This window comes from Typopeltis vanoorti, chromosome 11 (assembly GCF_054136105.1).
Source record: "Typopeltis vanoorti isolate ZY-2024b chromosome 11, IOZ_Tvanoo_1.0, whole genome shotgun sequence".
NCBI classification, from domain to species: domain Eukaryota; kingdom Metazoa; phylum Arthropoda; class Arachnida; order Uropygi; family Thelyphonidae; genus Typopeltis; species Typopeltis vanoorti.
The window spans coordinates 69,534,463-69,556,480 of record NC_143559.1 but is presented as its reverse complement, the minus strand read 5'-3'; the positions used below and the strand labels follow the sequence as shown (position 1 = coordinate 69,556,480).

The 22,018-nt window shown below is 37.0% G+C and overlaps 1 protein-coding gene across 1 annotated transcript in view; it reads right to left on the bottom strand.

The window, feature by feature from the left end:
- Positions 1–21,090, bottom strand: part of LOC150101700 (putative lipid scramblase CLPTM1) — a 283,907-nt gene extending 262,817 nt beyond the window's left edge. Inside the window, exon 1 of the mRNA XM_090399981.1 lies at positions 20,776–21,090. Coding sequence (XP_090256107.1) covers positions 20,776–20,841 — 66 coding nt within the window. The 5' untranslated portion in view covers positions 20,842–21,090. The remainder of the gene's footprint in view (positions 1–20,775) is intronic.
- Between the last annotated feature and the right edge of the window lie 928 nt (positions 21,091–22,018).

The following is a 22,018-nucleotide window of genomic DNA, read 5'->3' as shown; positions in this document are numbered from 1 at the left end:
ATGTAAATGGTACTCTTCAACTTTAAAGTCCGCCATATTAAAAAAAAATAAATTAAAAAAAAAAAAGATTTTTTAAATAGAAAAGTAATGCTAATATTTAAGAAAAAACAATTAGCTAAAAATGACCTATTAAAAATAATTGATTACTTTCCGGTCCCCCTTATATATAGGCGCACTAATCGAATTTGAGTATTGAAAAAAAACGATGCACTAATCGAAAACGTACTAATCGGGAGTGCATTAATCGAGGGATTATTGTAATGTACTGTCGTCAATTCCTCTCAGCAACAGTTCATTTCAAAAAGAATTGACGAAATAGCAAAGGACATTGACATTCTGTGTTACCTAAATTTTAATGAAGAAATTATTCAGTTTCTATTTGCTGAACAAACTGAAAATTGACACTAAAGGTTCTATAATTTTTAAGATTGTTAAAGACTTTTTTAATGCTACAAAACATTCCTCTCATAAATATTATTGCATGTGCAACTGATGGAGCACCAACTATGATTGGTCGTTGCTGTGGATTTATAGCACATTTAAAAGAAGCAGTCTCAAATATCTTTACAATTCACTGCATTCTTCATAGACAGCACTTAGCTGCAAAACATCTTAGCAGTAGACTACATAACATTTTTGATATTATTAAAGCAGTGAATAAAAATAGAATAAAATTAGTACACAAGACATCATGTAGAATTGACCAAACTTCATGATTTAGCATATTTGAAAGCTCATTCTCTAGCGCTAAAATAGCTATGTTTACGTCAGCTAGGGAACCACATGTAGCGTTAATTTGTTCCCAAATTAAATTGTCCTACTTTGGCCAAACAGGCAGGACTGCAAATATCAGAATATCAGAACACAAGGACTACATCCAATAGTACAGCCACTCTGGGCTTGCAGACCATGCTCTGGATACTCGCCACAAAATAAGATGAAAGAAAGCCACAGTAATACACTGCAGCAAGTTCAAATATGAAAGGCAATTCATGGAATCAGCCTCAGCCCTTAGGAACATGTCAAACCTCAACAAATTTGGATGAATGAGACTGCCCCAAATTTGAGAAACATATATCAGAAGAACTTCAGCCCAAAGGCCAAGAACACCTAATATAGCCTGACAGGGGGGGGGGGGGGAAAGGACCATCAGGATGTTAGGAAAATGGTAGCTTCCTCGCTTCGTTTCTCATTTGCTGTTATGTAGTACTTGTGTACACGTGTCTTTATCTTAAGTTCCCATGAAGATGGCAACGTGACATTGCCAAAATATCGGAAAGTATACAGGGTGTTCGGGATAAATTTGACATATTTATAATTAATTATATTTTTCCGTAAGTTACATGTATTAACACACACTTCTCTTCATTTAAAAGTTTGGACCCTTCTTCATTCATATACAAGATGTCAGAAAGGATGGATAGCTGGAACCCACCTGAATCATGGAAGAGAATAACTTGTATCATGATGATTCGTGCCCGCCATCAAAATAAGGATATTACGACTGCTGCCCAATGCTCCCTGAATACAGTAAAAACAATCAGGCATGAACTAGAGACTTGCAATGGTGACTACGAGGATGTAGCAAGAAGAAAGATCCCTAGCAGACGATCTGATTGCGTTCGTACAGCAGAATTCCTCGCAAATCTGCAGGAACAGGTGTTGAAGAACCCTGGCATTGGAATTCGGGCTTTGTTCGTGGAGTTGCTAACTGTAGTCAAGCCCTGGATAACAAGGGTAGCCAATGGTAGGCCGTATGTATGGCAGCAGGATTCGGCCCCTTGCCACACCTCTGGGAAAAGTCAAAAATGGTTGTCTGAAAATTTCTACGACTTCACCAGTCCAAATGTTTGGCCTCCAAACTCCCCAGACCTTAACCCCATGGATTATTTTGTATGGGGCGCAGTTGAAAAAGACACCAATCGCACTTCCAGTAATACAAAAGCCCAGTTAATGGATAAAATTAAAACAGTTTTTGCGGCCCTTCCCAAGGAGACTGTAGCATCAGCTTGTTCGAGGTTCCGAAGCAGAATTGAAGCTGTGATCGATGCTAATGGTGGTTATTTTGAGTAAATCTTGTTGATAGTATTGTAATTAACTCTGCCTGTAATTTTTTTTTGTCAATTCATTAAATTTAATAGATACAAAGAAGATTTTCTTTTTCCTTACGAAACTGTCAAATTTATCCCGAACACCCTGTATATTAAAGTTGATTTAATTTATATTTCTAGTGTATGCTGTCAATTCCTTAAGTATTTAGTTATCATGTTTAACATTGTATAAGCCTTTCCACAAGAATCTAAACTTCAGTTAGATTCTTGTACTTCAGTGTGAAGCAAAAGACAATCAAATTCATTTCATGGCAAAGGTCCCAAAAAATATGGGTATTCAAATACGCTAAATCACAAACTTTGGTCAATTCTACGTGATATCTCGTGCACTGCAGCAAAAAAAAAAAAAAAAAAAAAAAAAAAAAAGAATTCGAACGAATACTCAGTTGACATATCAACAAGTTCGATAAATTAAAAAAGAACTCGACGTCCAAACCAAAACTACAAACCAACACAACCTTGAAGCCTGAAGCACTCAACACTCTGTCACATGGTCACAACTTTGCCACTGCTCCTAGGAAATTACCACCCGAGGAATTAATGATCCAGATTGAACGCGGGATTCGCCACCTTCCAAACCACATCGCCAACAATATTAGATTGGATGTAGCCTGTGTTCTCACAAAAGCAAAACCACCAAAAATCAACATATCCATTAGTGAATACAAGTCTCTACAGGAATTGAAGAAAAACAAAGAAATAGTTATCACCAAAGCGGATAAGGGGAATGCCACTGTGGTACTCAATCATAATGACTACACAGGTAAGCTTTAGGCTTTACTATAAGATCGAGCTACTTACCTCCCCACTGAATACAATCCCACCAACTCAAAAATTAGAAAACTCCATAGGCTCCTTAAGAAGGTCACTTCTTGGCCTGTGGAGATTACTCAGACTAAAACCATATAACTCTAGACCCTCCCCCCCCCGTATATATGGACTCCCAAAAATACATAAAGAAAATGTACCGTTACGTCCCATAGTGAATGGCATTGATCCCCCCCCCACTTACAAACTAGTTAAATATTTAGCCAAAGCACTCTCACACTATACTGGCAACACACACCATCACACATAAAAAAACTCAGCCCACTTCAAAGCCAGTATAGAAAACCTTACTCCAACATAATGACATAATGTTCAGTTTTGATGTCTCCTCATTATTCACAAATGTCCCCCCTCAAAGAAACCTTAGAGCTAATCCAAGCTAAATTTCCTCCTGATATCTCAGCCCAATTTCAGTTCAAAATCAACTCAGGCTATTTCATTTGTCAGGAAAAAATTCTACAAACAGATAGATGGGACAGCCATGGGTTCACCACTTTCCCTGCATTTGACCAACTTCTTTATGGAGACTTTTGAAGAGAAAGCCTTAAACTCTGCCCCACAAAAACCTACCATATGGCTTCGATATGTTGATGATGTGTTCGCTATTTGGCCACATGGCTGGATACACTCCTCTCCTTAACACAACATCCTAGAATCAAGTTCACCCTGGAAAAAGAGAAAAACAATAGCCTCCCTTTCCTAGACACACTAATCACCCGCCAACCTGATGGAACTTTGGTTTTCTCAGTTTATAGAAACCCCACCCATACAGGCAGATATATTCACCAACAATCCCACCATCCCCCCCCCCTCACAACAATATGGAGTTATTAAGACATTATTCAACAGGGTAAAACTAATCTGTTCAAATGACCAAGTCCTAACTACTGAACTAAATCACATCCTTAACACTTTCTCAGCCAATGGCTACCCCACCAAAAAAAATCCAAAAAATACTAAAACCAGTTATCCACAACCCCCCTCCTCCCCCTTCACAAAAAAGATTACTCTAAATCCATCACAATTTCCTACATACGAGGCACCTCAGAAAAAATCAACAAAATCCTAAAAAAACATGACCTGACCTCTTGTTACAGACCATATAGAAAATTGGCATCCCTTATCCACTCCACTAAAGACCAACCACTTCCCCTAGACCTGCCTGGTGTATACCAGGTCCCTTGCAGCTGTAAATTGTCCTACTTTGGCCAAACAGGCAGGACTGCAAATATCAGAATCTCAGAACACAAGGACTACATCCGATTTCACCAGTACAGCCACTCTGGGCTTGCAGACCATGCTCTGGATACTCACCACAAAATAAGGTGGAAGAAAGCCACAGTAATACACCGCAGCAAGTTCAAATATGAAAGACTATTTATGGAATCAGCCTCAGCCCTTAGGAACATGCCAAACCTCAACAAATTTGGATGCATGAGACTGCCCCAAATTTGGGAAACATATATCAGAAGAATTTCAGCCCAAAGGCCAAGAACACCTAATATAGCCCGGCAGGGGGGCATCATCAGGACATTAGGAAAATAGTAGCTTCCTTGCTTCAGTTCTCATTTGCGTGCCCGTGTCTTTATCTTAAGTTCCCATGAAGATGGCAATGTGACGTTGCCAAAATATCGGAAAGTATATTAAAGTCGATTTAATTTATATTTCTAGTGTACGCTGTCAATTCCTTAAGTATTTAGTTATCACTGAAGTTAGATGGTTCTCAAATGGAAACTGTCTGTGATGCCTTAATGATCTCTATGATAATACCGTTTTTGGAATTTCTTAATTCACATGATGAGAATAGTAGGAAAATAGTAGCTTCCTACTATGAGAATGTGTGTAATGTTCTAAAAAGGGAAAAGATTGACACTGCATATCTTTCTGATATTTTCACCAAATTAAATGAGGTTAATATCAAATTGCAGAGAAGCAACATGAATCTTGTTAAAGCAAAGGGAATTATAAATGCTTTTATCGGCAAATTAACATTCCACAAGCAGGGCATTGCAAAACGAGATTTTCTGCAATTCAGAAGTCTACAAATAATAGACAATTTAATATTAGATACAAAATTGGATTGTTATTGTTCCCATCTTCTGACACCGAAAGAAGACTTGGTGATCAGATTCAAAGACTTTGATAAGCTTAAAATACCCAAATGCATCATAAATCAATTTCTTGCTGATGCTCCTTCTGTTCACCCAACTTTATGTGAAGAATTTATTGACTTAAAAATTTAATTTTGAAGCTCAAGTACAATTTTAACAGCATGGGTATGAAAAATTCTGGCCAAACATGTAATTCAAGTATCCTCAGCTTTGGAAAGACATAAAATTACTGCTGCTCATTGCTTTTCCTTCCTCATACTTGGTCAAGAAAGGATTCAGCATCGTGTTTGCAATTGTTAGCTAAGCAGCAAAATAGATTGCAAATAAGTGAAAGAGGACACTTGAGACTTCATTTGTCAAACAAAAAACCTGATACTGAAAAATTAGCAGGCTCAGGGCAGGGTAGCCATTAATGATTGGTTTATTAAATACAGTACGTTTACATCTTGTTTGAGTAAAAATTAAGTTGTATCAAAGTCATTAATTTTTAATTAACTATCAGTTCAAATACATTGATGGTAATTTAGGTTTGCCTAATAATATATTACAATTATCTTATTGAGTCATTAATAAGATAATTGTAATAGCAATTGTATTATTACAAATTATAAATAATTGTAAAACTAGCGTAAAACTAAGCAGGGTGCACGATGCCATACAAATAGTTGAAAGGGGGTGGGGGGGCACCAGGCAAAAAAAGGTTAAGAACTACTGATCTAAGTGGACATAAGGATGATGTGAGGACGAATAGCAGAAGGCTACTGAGAAGAGTGAAAGATAACAGTGTAGTAGGAAAGGTTGTCAGTGTGTTGCCAAGGTATGACGATGATGAGTTGCGACGGAGAGCCAAAATCATGAATGGTATGCTAGTGGAGCTGTGTAAGGAGGAAGGAGTGGGATTTGTTTGGAGGAATATAGATGTGTTTGAAGGAAGAATGAATTATACAGGCATGATGGGCTGCATTTAAATGACTTTGGAGTGAGTGTATTGGAGAAAGTGTTGCTGGATGGAAGTACAGTGTGTGTGTGATGTGTGCAAGAGATCAGAAGAAAGAGATGAAGGGGGAAAAATCAGACAGGTGGTATTGAAGAGACGGAAGTGCTTGGCACTGCAAGCAGTAGTAGTGTGAAAGATGAAGAGAAAATGGAAATGCAAGAGGAACAGGAAAACAGGGGGGGAGGAGCTCAGGTGGACAGGGCATAGGAAGACTGGATGCTCAGAGCGGCAGTGAATGTGTGTATGAAGATGGAATATATTGCAATATAGGTGGGGAAGCTGAGACTGAGCAGATATATGTGGTAAGTGGTGACAAAGGTGATTGGGCAGGTGTAGTGGGGAAATCACAACCAACACATGGCTAGGATAAGACTGGCTATAGATCTAAAAATGAACTGCTGTGTTTGTTTACAAATGCTAGAAGTATCACAAATAAGGGGGAATTAAATGGTTTCAGTGATCAAGTTGATTCATAATTATTGGAATAAGTGAAACATGGTTGAATAAAGATGATATCGTAATGGGAACAGAAATGGAAAGATACGGTATTTTTCATGAGAATAGAAAAGGAAAGAATGGAGGAGAAGTGCTGTAGATGATAGTAGGGAAATTAAGTCCACATAAGGTAGACATGAAAGAGGGAAACAGTGGCTATGGTTATGAGGCAGTGTGGTGTAACATGCTGAGAGAAAGACATTAGTTGGATGTTGCTATAGGCCTGGGAATGTGGAGGGTGGTGATGAAGAAATGTATACACAACTTAGATTAGTGAACAAAGGAAGGGCAATTCTTATGGATGATTTTAATTATTGCGATATAGACTTTAACGAAGAGACAGCATTTGGGAATAAGGAAAATAAATTTCTCGAGTTCTTGAGAGATTATTATTATTATGTGACACCTCCAGGGAGGGCACCTACTCTACAACTCTCCACCTAGTCTCCACCACTCAATCCGCCAACTACAAAAAACTGCAACTACCATCATCATCATCTACACCAATGACATCTACTGTCCACTACCATCACTAGTATTTTCAGACAAACACAAACATCCATGCCCACAGCCTTTTGGCTGGAGAGCAGATACACTAACCACTCAGCCAACCAGGACTGCAAAAATCCGAGTTTCCGGGAGAAAAAGCACACGTGCCCATGCCAGAGATGGACTAACTCGGGAACCAGTCAAAAAAAGGATTAGAAAAAGTTCCTCTAGTTGACGTCTAGAATCTTCGTGACGCTCTTTCTTCGGGTGGTTCAGCGCTGAGGGGTGGAAACACCACTTCCACTGAGCTACACAGGAACACAGGTAACTATCTCAGACAGCACATAAACGAGGCACACGAGAATCGAGAGTTATAGATCTGATCATTTCATCAGAGGATGTAATTGTGAGAGGATTTTCACACTTTCCTCCAGTTGGGGAAAGTGATCATGAAGTAATCACCTGCATTGTGGCTAGTCATATGCAGACTTTGTGAAGAAAGGATATATGTTGAATTATACGGCTGGCAATTATGAGAAGCTTAGGAGACAGCTTGGAGCTATAACATGGAATGAGGAGTTGAATAGTAAGGAAATAAATGCGGCATGGGAAGTGACAAAGAATTACATAACAGCATCAATGTGTGAATGCATTCTGAAGGCCAAAATGCTGAATTAGGTAGGTGTAAAATGGATAAATCTGGAGCTTAAGAATGAAATTTGGAAAAAGAAAGTATTTTGGAGGAAGTACAAGATGAATAAGTAATAATCAGTTACATGAAGAGTATCAAGAACAAGCCAGGAGAGTGACTCAGTAAGGAAAACAAAAGTAAAATATGAGCAGAAATTAGCAAATCAAGCAATTAAGATCCCATTATATAATTCTGATCAGGTGGAATAATGAAGATCTTGAGTATAGTGGACATAGAAGAGGACGGCTTAATTGTGAATGAGCAGGAGGTATTTGAGGAAATAAATAAACTTGACATCACTAAGGCAATAGGATTTGATGCCATATCACCATGCATCTTAAGGGAATGTTCCAGGGAATTTGGCAGTAGCATTGGCATGACTGTTTAATAAAAGTCTTGCAACAGCACAGGTTCCAAGGGTGTGGAAGGAGGGTAAAATTGTTCCATTGAATAAAGGTGGTGATAGGCTACAGCTTCAAATTTGGCCAATCTGTATATCTGGAGTTGTGGTGAAGGTACTGGAGATATTGGTGAGAGGTAGGACACAGAAATGGGTTGATAACAGCAGTATTCTCTGTGGTTATCAGTATGGGTGTGTTAAGGGGATATCAGGTTTTACTAACTTACATATGTACTATAACAAGGTGACAAATACCATAGACAGGGGGAGATGAAGATCCATTCCTGAAATTAAGGGGCCACATTACCCAAGTCGTGAAGATGTCACGTTGGATAATGGCAATGATGCAGAGGACCCTGATATGCAGTAATAGAGAGGTAATTATGATGCCACTGTATAAGACCTTGATCAGGCCTCATAGGGATTATTGTGTGCACAGATTTGGTTGCCGGATTTTCATGGTGACGAGGATATGCTGGTAAGAGTCCAGAGAAGATTCACAAAGGTGATCAGTGGTCTTTGGAATGTGGAGTACAAGGACAGACTGAGAGAATGTAAGTTGAAGAGCCTTGCGAATAAGAAGAGGGGGGAATATGATTGAGACATATAAGCTAGTCAAGGGTTATCACATTGACATGGAGATTTTTCACAAAATGGGAGAAGGAAGGACTAAGAGGGGGGGGGGGGTTCATCACTGGAAACTATGAGGATGTGAGCAGTAGGTTCTTTGCATTGAGAGTGGTTGGTGAGTGGAATACATTGCCTCAGTGCATTGTGAATGTAGACACACTGAATTATTTAAAGCGACGTTGGTCAAGCATTGCGTGCAATAGTGTGTACCTCCCACAATGAGTGACTCCATGGAGGTCAGATGTGAATAATAATAATTAAAGCTAACCAAAGACACATAACTATTATGTTATAATCTCTCAATGCACTTGATAAATATCTGAATAATCTTGATTAACATCCACTAAAAATCTGAATGATCAAAGTGGGAATGCTATATCCAACACTGGCCAGACCAAAGATTAATTAAATCAATAACCTTCTGGACTTTAGTGTTATAGTGGCCATGACTATAACAATTCACTGATTGGGATACATTATATTTTAATTAATGCCAATTATAATCAAAAGAAACTATGAGAAAGGCATATAAAATGATATGTGTATCTATGTATGTTTATTTTGTATAGGGGTTCCCTTTTCCTCCCCCATCCCTTAGGACTGGTTGCGCCTCCTAATGAGTGATTAAATATTATCATCATTACGTGACGTCTCTAGAGAATCCAAAACTTCATCGAAGGAGGAACACCTACTCTACAACTCCATCACCACCAACTGCAATTGACCGCAACTACACCAACACCATTTACCGCCAGCCACCACAACTAGTATTTTCACAGGCAATCACAAACATTCATGCCGATGACAGGACTTAAACCTGTAGCCTTTTGGCTGGAGAGCAGATACACTAACTGCTCGGCCAACCAGGCAGGCTTGTATTTTATATTGTATTATACATATGTATTTTACGACTACAGATCTGTGTGTATTCATGGAGCAGGTTTGCCTGTTCTGAGGGACGAAAAACCGAGTTTCCAGGTGAAAAAAATCCTCAACCTCCATACGAGACTGGCCAACTCACCTTTAGTCAAAAGAGATCAGATAAAGGTTCCTTATATCATGGATTGGAATCGAACCCAGGTCTTTCTGATCAAATGGCTTCATCTATATCAACTGAGCTAGGGAGGCTTTTATATGTATGTTCATTTATATATATTGTCACAGTTAAATCTGAAATCACTGTGTGTGTGTGTGTGTGTGTGTGTGTGTGTGTGTGTGTGTGTGTGTGTGTGTGTGTGTGTGTGTGTGTGTGTGTGTGTGTGGGTGTGGGTGTGGGAAGGGATTTTTCTCTCCTTGTAAATTTTACTTGACATTTGATTAGTGCGTCGTTTTTTTCTATACCTAAATTCAATTAGTGCGCCTATATACATCTCAAAAATAAATGTTACAGATTTTAAAAATTTTCTATCCATACATTTTTTATGGCTAATTATTTTAAAAAATCACTCACCAGGATGAAATAATTTGGCTACAAATTTAAAACATTTTACAAAGTTATTTTCTAATGGCATACTACACTATTTCCATGTACACTATGTTCGAAATTTACTGCCAAAATTTATGTCATCTGCTAATTACATAGCATTTTGATTATCATTATTATTATTATTCCGGGCAACTCCAAGGAGTCGACAGACTCATTGAGGGAGGCCCTAACATCATGTCAAGAACAACTATTCAACATTCACACAATTTATCATACCTCGCCTTGAACTCATTCACGGTCATAGCACCCACCACAGACTCTGGCATCTTATTCCACTCATTCACCACTCTCCAAGTAAAAAACCTAGCTCTAACACCCTTGTTAACCACATTCTTGCCCAGCTTCCATGCATGGCCCCTAGTCCTCCCACCACCAGTCCTATTTTCAAAAATATCTTCTGGATTAATCTTATAGTAACCCTTCAGTAATTTGAATGTCTCAATCATATCACTCCTTTTCTGCCTATTGACCAATTTTTGCAACCCACAAATCTTCAACCTATTCTCATAAGATTCATTCCACAGACCTGCTATCATCTTGGTCACTCGTCTCTGGATCCTCTCCATTTCCTCCCCATCACGAAGAAACCCTGGCGCCCATAACTGGGCACAGTAGTCCAGATGGGGTCTCATCAAGGCTCGATACAGAGGAACAATAACTTGATTGTCTCTGCATATTAAAGTATTTTTCAGAAGCCAAGTGATTTGATGAGCTGATTTAGCCACTTTTGCAATGTGCCCCCTAAACTTCAATTCCCTATCCACCAACACTCCCAAATCCCTGACCTCATCAATCTCCTGAAGTACGGTTCCACCAACGTGATATACTGCTGCTTTTCTTTTCACCCCAAAATGCATAACCTTACACTTTGCCACATTAAATTGACATCCATTTTTCCTAGCCCAGTCCTCTAAACTATCCAAATCATCCTGTAAAATTTTGACATCCAGTGCACTCACAATTGCTCTACCCAACTTTGCATCATCAGCAAACAAGTGAACACTTCCTCTCAGATCCTTTCCTATATCATTGATGAACAAATTGAAAAGCAGTAGTCCAAGAACAGAGCCCTGCGGCACACCACTAGTCACAAGCCATCTTTTAGACTCAACTCCTGAATAAATCACTCTCTGGTATCTCTCCATCAACCACCCCCCCTCCTATCCATCTCACAACCATATATCCATCCCCATCTGCTCCAGTTTACTGATTAGGGTTCCATGTGGTATCTTGTCAAAGGCCTTGGCAAGGTCCAGCAGAATCACTGTAAACCCATTACCCTTATCCAGTTAAGCTGTCACTGTGTTATAAAACATGTGCAAGTTACTGAGGCATGATCGACCCTTCACAAAACCATGTTGTCCCCCATACAATATCCCATTTTCATCTATCCAATCCTGTATTCTTTTCTTGACTAATTTCTCTAAGACCGTGACAATGATTCCTCAAATGCTAATCAGTCGGTAATTTACAACAGCAGTCTTGGAACCACCTTTATGCAGTGGAACTATTTTTCCCTCTTTCCACCCCCTCGGGACTAACCCAGACCCGAGACTCAAATTAAACAAAATGGTCAAGGGTACTGACAATTCTTTAGCTGCTTCTCATACGACACGAGCTGGTATACCATCCAATCCCACAGATGTATTGACACTGAGGTTATGCAATAGACTACTCACCTCCACTTCATTCACCACAATTCCCGCTTAATCTACTGGTTCATTCATTTCTGCAATGTCACCACCTGGATGATATATTCTTGCAAAGTGCTTACTCAGTAACTCAACTATATCAACTGATTCAGTTACCTCCTTACCATCGGCATTCTTTAAAATCATTCTGCCATGTACATTTTTCCTTTTACTTGCTACATATCTAAAAAACCGTTTAGGATTCTCTTTAGCCTGCATGGCCAATGTTCTTTCATAATCCTTTTTTGCTTTTCTTACCACACTCGTTACCCTTCTGGCCTGCGCTTTATACCATTCATGTGCCTGCCGGTCACCTTTCTCCTTAAATTCCCTCCATAGTTGTTTCTTTCTTTGCAGCTCAAGCTTAATGGCATTATTTATTCATCCATTTAACCCCTACTTGATTTATTATTCGGACTCTAGGTATAGTCAGCCATTGCTTCATGCAAACACTTCTTAATTGCCTCCAATGCACTATCAACTTCTAGTCCTTGCAGTTGTACATGCCATAGCACTGAACCAATCAAATTCCTAAGCTTGTCATACTTTCCAGCCCGATAATTCCACATGTACCCTGTCTTAATTGTAAAATTAAGTAAAGTCATATCTCATGCCTCCTTTGCAATTGTTTTCCTTACTTTTTTTTTTAATTTTAAAGTATTTTCACAACCTTTCATCATGAGTAAAAGAATTAGTGAGCAAAAAAGTGGAAGTGTGAAAATGATTCGAAAAGTACTCTCACTGGAAGAAAAACTTGAAATAATAAAGAAAAATGAACAAGGCGAGTCCAGGGCAAAGATAGGACAAGAACACAAAAATGGGTGAATCAACTATAAGAGCAATTTTAAGAAAAGCTGCTGAATACAACTAGCACTGCCTTATTAAATCAAAATCATTATCTGCAACCTTGAAAGAAAGGACTATCAATGATGGAAAAGAAGAAATCCATGCTAGTGCTGAGTGGTTTGAGCATTTCAAAGAGCGAAATAGCCTACTGTTGGATCGTCCTTCCATAGTAGTAATAGTACATCCTGTCTTTTGATCCGCCATCTTGTTTTAACGTTGTTCTTATTAAGGTTAATTAATTGTATGTTGATTACTAAGCCAAATATAGAGAAATTTCTATTATACTGCACCACCCTATATTCAAAAAGCTAATTATCAAATAATAATTAACTTTAGCAGTCTAATTTTTGTATATAGGCCAAGTTTAACATCAACATTTAAGGTTCCCGCTAGGTCCAATAATTTTATGAACGGTGCAGTGAAAAAGAATCCGACTAACAACAAATTGAAATCAATAAAACAAAACATTTAATGCAGGGTTATATAATATAAACATAAGCATACTTTGGATACAAGATAATGCAAAATTAACTCTGTTCAACAATTCATGACATTCACTCAACTCTTGGTATCAAACATTGAGTCTTTAAAATCTGATTTCTCCCTAACAAACAAAGATAGTTCTAAAGTTCAATATCACTGAAATTCACAGCAAATATTTTAACAATTGTATTCTCTAATTATCCTTTAGTTAGAAATAACATAGTTCAGTCAAGAGGTAGTTATCACTTTAAGGAGGGGGGGGGGAGACTATTAATCTTCTAGCTTCGGTTAATTTCAGCATAAGAACCACAGTTAATATTAGGATTTAACAAGAAGAGTTAATTCTTATAACTTCACTTTAAAATGCTTTAAAGTACAACTGTTCTTACCGGAATAAACCCTTACACATATTATTCACTGAGGCACACTTAAAACTTTAGTTAACTATCACACTGGAGCTACACATTTCAAAAGTAATCTTCTTTAAAATAACTTAATCATTAATCTCAGCACATCACAAATGCAGATACATTTGCACTAGAAAATTCACTTATTCCTCATATACTACTTTGCAATAGAATCAGCTTTCCACTAATCTTCCTTGGAAGCTCTGGAATTCAACATTAACTTCAGAATTCCATATCAATATTCTGAGTTGTCAATTTATATCTCGATCCTTGGTAATTTAATTACAGCACTTAATTCCTATTACTACAGCCTCTTACTTAACTCCGTGCTGCTAATAAATAATTTCCTCATCTCTATTGTACTGTTCTGAGTGCTCCAACTGCACTCGGTCCCTAGTTCCCCAGTTCTAGTGCTGACTGTGACGACTCCCACTGCCCGACTCTCTTTTTCTTTTTTTTCTCGCTTTGCATTTATATACCTTTACTCCTTTTTCCTGCCAAAACTTGTTCTCACCATCTAGCTTATATTAATTCCATATCACGTTCGTGCTTTCTACTTTTAACTCCGTCTCCATGACAACAATTAGAGCAGTACATAAGCATTACATAACATTTTACCTTTACATACAGAAATAAAATAAAAGGATATTTTTCAATTCAAATAATATACAATTAAATAAGATGAACACAAATTCTTCTACTATTAATATAGGAATAAATAAAATAATCTGGACGTTATTTTTATACAGTTCTTTCCAATATTTATACATATCTTAGACTAAATAATTAAATAAAAAAAAACTCAAAGGTAATTATATGAATAATAGTTTATAACAAGAGATTTACATTAAATAATATTTACAAATGTAGCCCTTGATATGGTGGATTATGTTGGATTCTGAAGGGAGTATTAATAATTTTAAATTCTCTTCATTCAGAATCCAACACTACATAATGTTCTAATCACAGGTGAAGCTGCAAGTGCAGATAAGGAGGTGGCTGCAAATTATCCACAGATTTTGAAGAAAATTGTGGAAGAAGGGGGCTATTTATGACCAAAAATATATAATGCCGATGAAACTGGCCTTTTTTTTGGAAACGAATGCCTTCCAATACTTTTCTGGCCAAATCAGAGAAATCTCAGGCTGGTTATAAAGTCGCACAGTCGAATGAAATTACTAGCAATATGCAAGCCATTTGAAAGCACATTCTTCCACATTATGCAAATTATTTTAGAGGCTTTTCAAATGAATTTAAGTTAATTAAATCGCAGGAAGAATATGAAGAAAATTTAATCACTGACAAGCAAGGCCGGCTCTACCGACGGTGCAAAACGTGCGTTTGCACAGGGCGGCAAGTTTTTTGGGGGTGGCAAAATTGGCATAAATTATACGAAAAATATGAGGGAAGGAGAGGCAAAATATGCTACTGCATGGGGCGGCCCCACTGACAAGCACAAAGAGATGTCACAGAAACAATTTGAAAATATTTTTCATGCAATCAAAGTTTTCAAGCAGCAATGCCCAGAGGCTGACCCTGATGAAGAGAGAAGCAATAAAATTTGTAGCAGTAGAAGAGGCAATAGGGCCATACTGTCAGTTGTATGAAAAGAAACAATGTCCACCAAACTACGTTAGCTCAATTCTTTGTTAAGAAGAAGAAATTTATATTCTGAAATTGTTTTATCGTCTTTCAGCTTCATGGTTTTCCTTTAACTAGGCCCCGAGATATACCTTAAATTCTTTTATAAAAAAAAATTAAGGGTCAAAAAAGAAATTTGAGGGATGAATTCTACTTTTTCCCATAGGTTATTATATTCGATTAGTGTGTTTTCGGTTAATGCACCTGCTTTAGAGAACTCATTAGACACATTAATCAGGGGACTGCTATATAATTTTTACTCCTATACATTTTATGCAACATGTCATGAGCTTCAATGTGTCGCAGTCGCAGCTACATAATAGGAGGAAACCCTAGTAGAGTTCAGAGATGTGGGAATAGATGTATTAATTAATTTTAAGAAATTATAAACAATTAACAGCAATCACTTCCCAAAACTTAGAGATACAGTCTGTCTGATTAAGATTAGGGCTTAAGAAAATTTAAAAAATACACAATTATATTGGAACCTATTGTAGTGTAGCATCTTAGTAGGGTTCATGTGAACTCTATGTCTAGTATCAATGGCATGAAAAGCAAGGCCTGAATCTAATGTTCTTTGATTGTAATAGTAGCAGAACAGCCAGTCTGTCCAAAGCAGCAAAGATTACAAGAACAGGGTATTTGATAAACACCAGGCAAAGATAGAGGTGATAATGTATTTTTGATATGTGGTAAGAAAGATGATAATTTTCTGACTTGGTTTGAAGGCGATATGCAAATTATACCTGTGAAGGGTCCTTGCTATTTGTTCAGATGTTCTTTTAAGGTAGGATAATTTGATCCAGCACCAGATTACAATCTGGAAAAGGGATGATTATTATCAAATATTTTCTGTATTGAGGTCTCGCTGTATCCATTAAGTAACAGAGTAAGTTTGATTTTATTTAATTCTTCTAATAGGAGAGACTCAAGTAAAGCAAAGTGTGTGTGTGTGTGTGTGTGTGTGTGTGTGTGTGTGTGTGTGTGTACTCAGTGTAAAAAGCTTTTGATAATATCTATTTTTTCTGAAGGATTATATGCATGGATATATCTGCCTGTAAAGGACGGCTTCCTGTAAAACCAGGAAATTCAATATTACCAGCAGCGTTATGATGTATTAAAGTATCCAAAAAGGGAAGACTTATTAGATTCACGTTTTAATAATGAATTTGATGAGAGTGTATAAGGAGTTAATTTTATCCAGAAATTCAAGTAGTTCTGTTTCAGAATTAGACTAGATGGAAAAGATATCATCCACAAAATGCGAGATCAAAGAGAAATGGGATTAGAAATCTGAATCCCTAAATGATGTATAATACAACAATCAGCCAAAGCACCCTTGATGTGCTGAAATAATTTATTATGCCAAGCAAAATAACTGGCATTGATAATAAACTTGAATAAGTTGATAACATCAGGGAAATCTACTTGTAAAAGCTGTAGTTTCTTGAAGTGATATATGTAAACAGTGAAACTACAAAGGAACCAAAATTTCAGACTCTTGAAGATGAAGATCTTTATTTTTCTTTTAAAGTCAAAACTATTATTAACATAAGAGGTGGTTTTTCCAGTAAATCTTGAAAGATATTTTGCCAAATAAGTAGATCCTATGCAATCAATTATTGGACATAATCAATAACCAGATTTATTATGTATTTCCACATTTCTGAACTCGAATAGTGTTTCCTCATACCGTACAGCTGTGACCAAGACACATAACATTATACGTCCCCTACAGCATGTACATGCTGTATGACTTATCCTTGTATTCAGAATTTAAATGTCACCAGTTCTTCTGCCTTCTCCATGAATTAAGCAAAATATACAGGAGTAACAAATTATATTTGGTTTTCTCTTGCATGTGTGAAGCCACATCTCTATTATATATAGTAAGTTACTATCTTCACCATGTCACTCTTCTTTTTCACTTTTTTTAACAATAACTCCTTCACATTCTACCTCAAAATATTTCTCACTTCTTAGATCATCAGTGTCAATCAGAACAATATTTCTTTCACCTTACCTTTCTGCATCCTGAGAGCATTGAAAAAAAAAAAAAATAAAATAAAATAAAAAAATCAGTTAACGCCTTTTTATTCCCATATATCAGGAGTAGGCAAGGCAGTTTTGATAATATTGTTAATTTTTGAACTAGGAAAAGAGGTTTTTATCACGTTTTCATTAAATACTGCTCTGATGAAGAATTTCTGTATAAAATTTTCTCCTTACCCCGTTTCTCATGTTTATTCATATGATCTTGTCTCTTACTTAGGGCCTCCAGCTTTTTTTCTCTTCTTAGCTTTGCTAATCTGTTGACATTTCTGCTATTTTTCTATTTCATCCTTTGTCATGCGATTTCATTCTCTTGAATGTAACATCATGCAGAACTTGAGAAGCAGGAGAGGAGTAAAAGCCACTGATGGTGAGTGGGCAGGAGGTATATAAGGAAATGAGTAAATTTGATGTCAATTTGGTATTGGCATCAGATCTAGAAGGAATGTTCCAAGAAGTTAACAGTTTTAATATGTGCTTTTTAACATGGCCAAGTTACAAAGGAGTGGAAAGAAGGCAGAATTGTTCTGCTTCATAAAGAGAGTGATAAGACTAAAGCTTCAAATTATAGGCCAATCAATTTGTCTGGAGTTGTTGTCCAAGTGTTAAAGAAGCTAGTGAGGACTAAAATTCAGAACTGGGCTCACAACAGCATTTTCTTTGATGGGAGTATTAAAGGAATATTGTGTTTTAGCAATCAGCTTGCTTATTATAACAAGGAGATGCATATACAATGCTATATTTAGATTTTGCAAAAGCCTTTGATAGATTGCCATATGACAAGACAATTAAATTAGAACATATAGGGCTGGATAGCAGATTAGTGGATTGGATTTGAGATTGGCTGTCTGATAGGTATTGGGAAGTTATGTATAGGAGCAATATCTCAAAAGAGAAAAGTCCCAAGTGATGTGCTCCAGGGAGTCTGTTTTTAAGACACTGCTGTTTAATTTGCATAAAGGATAATAGGAAGGACTTGAATGACGATATATAGTTGTCAGCAGATGATACAAAGTTGGGGAGAACTGTGAGGAGTAGAAGTGACATTGCAGCCTTGCAAGAAGACTTGAACAGACTTGGTGACTGGGTGAATGAGTGAGGCTACCAGTTCAATATAGGAAAATGTAAGGTTTTAAAATTGGGAAAAGAAAAATGGGAATCAGAGTGTGAGATCAGTAGGATATTTTGGAGAAGGTAGAGGAGATAAGGAATATGGTGGTTATGGTGGATAGGGACCTGAAATTTCAGGGACTTCTGGCCAAAATAGCCGTGGCATTGCAGTGGATTTTATTAATGGTGTGCAAGATACTGATATATAAAAGTTGGGATGTTATGATCCCATTGTGAAATACTGTGCACAAATTTGGTCACCTGGTCTTCAAAAGGAGGAAGAGATATTGGAAAGGGTCTTAGAGACAATTGACAAACATGGTTTCAGGTATCTGGAATGCTGAGTACAAGGACAGATTGAGGGAATACAAACTGCAGATCTTACTGGACAGGAGGAGGAGGATGACATGATAGAGACATGCATAAGTTGGTAAGAGGTAATTACCAGATTAATGTGGATGAGATTTTTCACAGAATTGGTGAACAAGAAGCCACATGTGGAAGTCGTATAAGGTGGGCTAAGCAAGGGAATGAGAGCAAGTTTTCTGAATGGAAAATGGTAGATGACTAGAATGCACTGCCTGAAAACATGAGAACAGAGATGTCATAATATTAGTGGCGAGTTGTGTGAGACAGAGTGGGACCTCTCATAATGAGTCTTTTGACTCCACAGAGGCCTGATGAGGATAATGATGCAGTATCTAATCCTTAGCTAACTTACACTGCTAATGTACTATACCTAATCCTTAGCTAACTCACACTACTAATGTACTATATCTAATCCTTAGCTAACTCACACTACTAATGTACTATATCTAATCCTTAGCTAACTCACACTACTAATGTACTATATCTAATCCTTAACTAACTCACACTACTAATGTACTATATCTAATCCTTAGCTAACTCACACTACTAATGTACTATATCTAATCCTTAGCTAACTCACACTACTAATGTACTATATCTAATCCTTAACTAACTCACACTACTAATGTACTATATCTAATCCTTAGCTAACTCACACTACTAATGTACTATATCTAATCCTTAGCTAACTCACACTACTAATGTACTATATCTAATCCTTAGCTAACTCACACTACTAATGTACTATATCTAATCCTTAGCTAACTCACACTACTAATGTACTATATCTAATCCTTAGCTAACTCACACTACTAATGTACTATATCTAATCCTTAGCTAACTCACACTACTAATGTACTATATCTAATCCTTAGCTAACTCACACTACTAATGTACTATAGGTTTATAATCATTTGTATGTTGAATTAACATTAAAAAAAATAATATAAATTTTACTCTGCTAGAGTTAACTAATCTTTCATTCTTTCGACCCACATCTTGACACGTTTTGTACATAAAATAAAACCTTCATCACATCCATGCCACAGTGTTTACATGGTTGATTAAGATTCACAACCACAGGCAAACTTGATAAAAATACTGCAAATGGTTATTCGAATGACATAGTACACATTTTAATACTTGTAACATCTCCATGGCACACAGCTGGAAGAATGATAACGTATATATCCTGCAGTAGGGAAAAAAAATTATTACTATCATGACAAGAGAAACAAATTGGTCAGATATGTGCCATTAACAAAAATAAAATAAAAATAACATCAGATAGTCAGTCGATGTAGTACAGATGGTTTGTTTAGCAATGTAATGTAATGCAGTGTAGCATGGTCTCCCATAATCAAGCCTTTAGTTACTGTCATGTGATAATAAAATAGCCATATGCACTATTTGCCATCATACTTGACAGCAAATATACTGCATATGCATATTCAAAGCTTTAACTCAAAACAAGCTTCAAATTTACTCAAAAGGTGTTACTAAACTGTGGTTTACTGGCCACACCATCTGAATTTGAATAGAATAATTATGTACAACCGCAATTTGGCATTTCCAACACAAATTAAAGAGAGAGAGAAATTAATACACAGTATGCCAACTTATTTTTTGTTTATATTACGACATATAATTAGCATCTATCAATAAGGCACAATAAAGTTGAATAACTTCTTGATTTCAGGATATGGAAATTGGGGAGCTGCTGGAAATGGTAATGGGCCTTTCCATCAGCTAATTGCAAAGAAAGATTTTTGAAAGCAGGTCAAATCCAGTGCCATTTCCTCACACTTGTTTCTTATTCCTTTCCGAACTGAGTGATAAATATGACGCGTATACTTTTGAAATATACCTCCAAAAAAGTCATAATAAACATGAAAAAAAAAATCTTTTTCTTTGACCAAGTTAAACTTTACCACTTACAGGAGATTCTGAAGAAACTGCATCGCTAGTGGGCAATGCAACAGTTCCGTTTTCTTCGTTACTCATGACTATACGAAAATAATTTAAATCAAACAGTACAAGTAAATAAAAAACACCTTTCAGCTGGAACGTGGAATGTATTCGACAACTTGTGGCGCAGAATAATTTTAGTGTAAATAACGATACCGGACTTTTCAAAGAATTGCTTTTATAAATTCCCACTTTGTAGCACAAAACATGGACAACATATCTCACTAAACAGACTTTAATTGCACTTAGCAAACACACCACAACACTAAAGTTGACGCCATACCACACAAGAAATTTAAGTAGGACAAGCGACGAACATCCGAACTACTACTAAATAATCAAAAATCAAAATTTCACTTAACGTATAAACTAAATAGCCAATGTACTACAGAGCAGAAATACTACACAAATATTTGTAATCTCTCTCTCACACACACACACACACACACACTATATATACAGGGTGTTCGGGATAAATTTGACATATTTATAATTAATTATATTTTTCCGTAAGTTACATGTATTAACACACACTTCTCTTCATTTAAAAGTTTGGACCCTTCTTCATTCATATACAAGATGTCAGAAAGGATGGATAGCTGAAACCCACCTGAATCATGGAAGAGAATAACTTGTATCATGATGATTCGTGCCCGCCATCAAAATAAGGATATTACGACTGCTGCCCAATGCTCCCTGAATACAGTAAAAACAATCAGGCATGAACTAGAGACTTGCAATGGTGACTACGAGGATGTAGCAAGAAGAAAGATCCCTAGCAGACGATCTGATTGCGTTCGTACAGCAGAATTCCTCGCAAATCTGCAGGAACAGGTGTTGAAGAACCCTGGCATTTTAATTCGGGCTTTGTTCGTGGAGTTGCTAACTGTAGTCAAGCCCTGGATAACAAGGGTAGCCAATGGTAGGCCGTATGTATGGCAGCAGGATTCGGCCCCTTGCCACACCTCTGGAAAAAGTCAAAAATGGTTGTCTGAAAATTTCTACGACTTCACCAGTCCAAATGTTTGGCCTCCAAACTCCCCAGACCTTAACCCCATGGATTATTTTGTATGGGGCGCAGTTGAAAAAGACACCAATCGCACTTCCAGTAATACAAAAGCCCAGTTAATGGATAAAATTAAAACAGTTTTTGCGGCCCTTCCCAGGGAGACTGTAGCATCAGCTTGTTCGAGGTTCCGAAGCAGAATTGAAG